General features: G+C 38.7%; 1 protein-coding gene across 4 annotated transcripts in view; it reads left to right on the top strand.

The window, feature by feature from the left end:
* The window catches only part of aqr (aquarius intron-binding spliceosomal factor), a 45208-nt gene that overhangs the window by 15861 nt on the left and 23347 nt on the right, over positions 1-6000 (top strand). For all 4 annotated transcript variants that reach the window (XM_053682863.1, XM_017475928.3, XM_017475927.3 and 1 more), the window contains exons 16-19: positions 2776-2896; positions 2985-3126; positions 3208-3386; positions 4989-5156. In XM_053682863.1, the coding sequence (XP_053538838.1) occupies positions 2776-2896; positions 2985-3126; positions 3208-3386; positions 4989-5156 (610 nt within the window). The remainder of the gene's footprint in view (positions 1-2775; positions 2897-2984; positions 3127-3207; positions 3387-4988; positions 5157-6000) is intronic.

Raw genomic sequence — 6000 nt, 5'->3', positions numbered from 1 at the left:
AATTCAAATCTCAGAGAAGAGGCATTTATTATGTGTGTATTACAGGTCATGCATGTGAGCACCATTAAGCTTCGAAAGGACAAGCTTCCTACACAATTACTCACAGAGAAATTGATTCATTTTATTGTATACGAAGGGGAAGCAGTGACTGGCAGCAAGTGGATGTTATGTGAGTCTTATAATTGAAAATGTTGCAGGTATTAATACAGCAAATATAATATAAATGCCGTTTTAGTTTTTTGTTTTATCACATATTTTACTTCCACACATCCCAACTATTTTAGGATAAACTGGACCCTATTCCCTGTATGTGCTTATGGATATCAGTGTTAGGTTTATATTTAGAGCATTCTTGCACTGCTGTTTAAATTTTTTTTTTTAGCAGAATCTACAGATGAGAAATGCCTGGATATCTTTAACCGACGCTCAGCAGACAGCTTCACACTTCCATATTTCTTACTTCTCTTCACACACGTTTTCATTTCCCAGTTTGGGTGGGGGATGGCATGTGCACACGGTACCTTTCTTTCTGAGACAGAATGTACCATTCCTGAATTACCATAGAAATGAGTGTCACCTAGGTATATGTTTATTTCCACACGTCACCAAACTGCAGAGCAGGACACTCATTGTTCTGCCATCCATGCATCTGGCTTTTAGGTCACATCTTGATAGTTTTTTGTTGTAGGTCAGACATTAATCTTAAACAGCCATACTGAACCTTACCTCTGGTATGAACATTTCTCTTGGTTGATCGGATCACAAGTGGCTAGCGCTAAATACAGGTCAAATGCGTCTTGTGATCTCATCACTCGGACCACTTGCATGTTTTCAATGAACGGCATTGCGTTTTGGTACGTCATAACATCAGAAGAACCGTGTCACTAGTGTTGTCAGGTTCACAGTTTCCCACAGAATTGAGCTACTTTTGAGCTGTGCAGCCACACCAGTGTATATTAAAGCATGCGTATTGTATGTACAACGTCCTCCTATCATGTATGCGTCTTCTTACTATTCAGAACTCGGGTCATTAATGTATAAATATATACAGTACTGTGCAAAAGTCATACAAAGAAATGCTGTAGGGCAAAGATGCCTTCAAAAATAATAAAATTAAATGTTTCTATATTTTAAAAAATACTCTAAACAGTAATAAATTAAACAAAGTCAATATTTGGTATGATGATCCTTTCCTTTAAAAAAAAAAGTGCCTGTAACTACTACTAATTTGTGCAGTTTTATAAGGAAATGAGCTGTAAGTTCTGGAGACTTTAACTTGCTTTTGCACTTGCTTTTTATTTTTACAGCAAAATCCAGCAGCCTGCAATGTGTTTTTTTTTTTTTTTTTTTTTGTGTGTGTGTGTGTGTCTGAAAAGTGTCTGTCACTTAATATGCTTATTTCTTTACTGACATACAGAAAAATGTTGTAACATTTACATTTTTGTGCTGGAAAACTAGTATTAGGAAATTTAAAATGTTTTTTGTACTGACTCAGAAATGTAGAAGTCATAAAATAAAAATCTACAACATGGTTTGTACTTCAACAAAATCGGGTGCCTAAGACTTTTGCACAGTACTGTACACGTCAGTGAATTACTCTGCTTGTTGTCACTCTTCTTATTACTCTGCTTCTTGTTCTCACTATTCTTTATTAATGACGATTTAAGTAATAAGATGAGACCAATGTATATGTATGATGCAGTTAGCATTATTTTGGGTTAGAGTTTTAGGTTTGGAAAGGGTAGATTTTGAGTTTGGCTGTGAACACCGATCAGCCATAACAGTAAAACGACCTGTCTTAACAGCTCTGACCTATTGAGGCGTGGACTCCACAAGACCTCTGAAGGTGTGCTGTGGTATCTGGCACCAAGATATTAGCAGCAGGTCCTTTAAGTCCTGAAAGTAGCGAGTTGGGGCCTCCAGGGATCAGACTTGTTTGTCCAGCACATCCCACAGATACTCGATCAGATTGTGATATGGGGAATGTGGAGGTCGAGTCAACACCTTGAACTCTTTGCCATGGTCCTCAAACCATTGCTGAACAATTTTTGCAGTGTGGCTGGGCTCATTTTCCTGCTGAAAGAGGCCAGTACCATCAGGGAATATGGTTGCCATGAAGGGGTGTACTTGGTCTGTAACAGTGTTTACGTAGGTGTCAGAGTAACATCCACATGAATGCCAGGACCCAAGGTTTCCCAGCAGAACATTACCCAGAGCATCACACAGACTCCGCCAGCTTGCCCTTATAAGGAGATAATCAATGTTATTCACTTCACCTGCCAGTTGTTTTAATGTTATGGTTGGTCGGTGTATATTTAGCCATTGGATACACAATATACACTACGTTTTGTTTGAGGTATTCGCTGGTGGTTTTGTGGTTGGTTTTGATGCAACATCAGGTTGCTTTTGGTAGGTTTTGCAATCCCTGACATCGTAAGTGTTCACTGAAGAAGCATTCGAGACACACAAGCATACCAGGTGTGAACACCTAGCTGTCTCTGTTGTTCTCTTGTGATTGGATCACCTGTGATTGATCTTAATACCAGGTCTGAACAGGGTCTGATATTATGATGTGTTGTTCAGAGAAGGCTGGCATATTTGCATAAATACCAGGCTCGAAGTCGAGTCTGATAATCAACATGATGTAATGTTGTGCTCTGGCCTGATACTTCACAGTTCTAAATTTCATCTATGTAGAGAGGGTGAACGCAGGCCAGGGTTTCTGAACCCAGGTCTTTAATTAACCCAATTTGTTTCTCTCTCGTGCATGCTCAGGTGTCGCGTCATGAGCGGCGAATCTCACAGATTGAGCAACTTAACCAGATGCCTCTTTATCCAACCGAGAAGATTATCTGGGATGAGAACATCGTCCCCACCGAGTACTACTCTGGCGAAGGTGCATGTCTTTCTTCACTGTGAAACAGTATAACACAACAAATGTGAACCAACAAAAAATTCGAACTCTCATGTGATTTGTTGTACAGGTTGCTTAGCTCTGCCAAAGCTTAATCTGCAGTTCCTGACTCTCCATGATTACCTGTTGAGAAACTTCAACCTCTTCCGTCTGGAGTCTACCTACGAGATCAGACAAGACATAGAAGACATCGTGTTGCGAATGAAGCCATGGTAATTAATTCACAACATTTTCATGCCGATTATGTAGTACTTCGTGGACAGCTTGCTAAGACTGTTTCTTGTCTTCTGTAGGCAATCTGAATATGGTGGAGTGGTGTTTGGTGGATGGGCCAGAATGGCACAGACCATTATGTCCTTCTCCATTGTTGAAGTGGCGAAGCCTAACATTGGAGAAAACTGGCCTGCTCGAGTCCGTGCTGACGTCACTCTGAACCTTAATGTGCAAAACCACATCAAAGCTGAGTGGGAAGGTTAGTCTGTTCTCTTATGTATAACTACATGCATCTTAATAATCCATTAAAGCCACTTTATAAGTGGATTATTCATGGAAATTACAAATCCTGGATGCCTTATGTTATCGTTTATTTTTATCTTTTTTTTGACATTCCATTCACTTTCACAACACAGATATGAAATTGATAGGAACCTAACGCAAACTGTCATCCCAGTTGGAAAACATTTAGTCTTTAAGAGACCTTGCAGTCAGCTCAAGGGAGACAGCAACATTATAGAACAACACCCACGGTCTTATCTTGATCATTTAAACAACTTGAAACAAAATTAATATTCTGTCAGTAGAGCATTTAATAAAAAAAATTTGTGGGTTGGCCGTAGACACAGATGCACACTTGCTGCATGGGTGTTTGAGTCACAATGCTTACTGGGTGCAAAAATTGGTCCTATGAGAACATGTTTATAACAGTTTCTGAATTACTTGTCATTGAAGAAGGCATCCAACTTAAATTTGAAAGCTGAATGATACACGGCATGGCTTTTTCTCCAAAACACATTTATTGGACCTATCCACAAAGCAGGTGTTGAAATGGAGTATGAGTTAGAAAAGCTGATATGATCTAAGACTTATCAAACCTAATACAATGTGGTTTTAGCATTTAGTTAGCATATTTGACTAAAGTTAGCTACTTATATACCGTGATAGGACTCGCAGGCTTTTCATTGCTGTAGTAATGATGACACTAAATGTTTATTTTCCAAAGCAAATACATTTGGATCCATACACATGGATTTTTAATCGAGTTTAGGGTGCATGTAAAAGGTTGGTTTAGAATATTCATTTGAAATGAATTCATTCAAATTGACAAAAATCTTTACATCCATATAGTCATTGTCTTCATCCTTCACTGACTTGCTGCACTTCTCTTCATCACTCATGATGAAATGCTTTCCAGCAAAGCCTGTAAATCCTTCATGTTCCACTGAGCCTTTCAGTTGGTTCTCATCTAAGACCTTGCTCTCCTCCCTGTCTTATTTTGTTTGTTTGTTTGTTTGTTTGTTTGTTTGTTTTTGTGTGTTCTCAACATAGTGTTAGTCATGCTCTGTTTATGCTGTATCAATGAGTCTTATATAGTTTACAATGTGTGAACAGTGAATAGGGATATCAGCACAATAAATGCAGTATGTGAAGGTGGTGGTTATTAAGTACAGGATACTGACACAAATAAGTATGCTAATTGCCTTCAGGGACCATTTTAAAGGGTGTATTTGCATTAATGATTAAATGTAATATGAATATAAATCAGGCTTGCAGCCTTCATTTCATGAAATAATATTGCTCCAAATCCGTGTTATGGGAACTGCTGCAGTGTGTTGAAACAGTCGCTCTGATTCTGTCACAGTGCTTCTGCTAGGTGTGTTCAAGCATATTTCCAGCTCTTTTACATTTCGCTTTAGGAGTGTGCTCTTCCTTCCAATTTGTGTTAGAGGTGGGAATTGCATCGTGACCGTGAGGTTGTTTAATTACAGGCTCCATGTATAAAAGCTCAGGGTGTGCTGACGGAGCTGTTTCTCGTCCCTGTTCCTTTCTTCCTCACACACTCTTTATTTCTCTTCAGGGTTACGTAAGCACGATGTTTGTTTTCTGATCACGGTGCGGCCCACCCTGCCCTACGGCACGCGCTTCGACCGGCGCCAGCCCTTTGTGGAGCAGACAGGCTTGGTGTACGTGAGGGGCTGTGAGGTGCAAGGCATGCTGGATGATAAAGGCCGGGTCATCGAGGAAGGCAAGTTTAATCTCGCCTCTATTCAAATTTATTTTTTTTTATCATTGTTTTTTTAGTTTTAGTTTTTTTTGTCCATTATACTAAACCAAAGCTACTCTTATACCCCCATGTTAGCAGCAGTACAGAGGCTAAAATGCATTAGATGGGACTGGTTAAAAGATGGCACTGTAATTCTATGCAATGAAATTTCAATGAAGATATATGTAAATATATGTATGTATGTGGTTAAAGGCTCTGGGTTACTGATCAGGAGTTCAAGCCCCAGCACTGCCAAGCTACCACTGTATTGCCCTTGGGCAAGACCCTTAACCCTCATTTGCTCAGTTGTATAAATGAGATAAATGAAGTCGTTCTGGATAAGGGCGTCTGCCACATGCCATAAATGTAAATGTAAATATATCAGAGTTCGGGAACCTTTTCAGCTGGCAGAGCCATAAAAGCCCAAAAAAAGTTAATAATTTGTTTTCTTTAAAGAGCCAGAGAAAAGTTAACACATTTTTTTTGGACTTTTTTTTTTAAATATGTGTCTCCTTATTATTTTAGTTATTATCTTTACTATTATTGCATAGTTATAAAAAAAAGTGGTCATGTAATAAAGGTCATTTCACATTTTGCGTGTTTCTGACATAACAGCCTGCACTTCACCTAATCATTTAGGTAACTATGATAATTTCATCAAATGGTAAATCAATATAAGATGCAGTACAAGTAAGATTAAACAGGGCACTATTTACCATTAATGCGACTTCCAAATATATAAATTTGTCTGTCCGTTCAGGTTGGGAAGAACTATATGGACATCTTTTTTCTTTTAGCCATTTCACCTTTGTTAAAAAACTGAAAA

Source organism: Ictalurus punctatus, chromosome 9 (genome assembly GCF_001660625.3).
Source record: "Ictalurus punctatus breed USDA103 chromosome 9, Coco_2.0, whole genome shotgun sequence".
Classification (NCBI taxonomy): Eukaryota; Metazoa; Chordata; class Actinopteri; order Siluriformes; family Ictaluridae; genus Ictalurus; species Ictalurus punctatus.
Note: the sequence above shows the minus strand (reverse complement) of the source record. Positions and strands in the feature narration are given on the sequence as shown.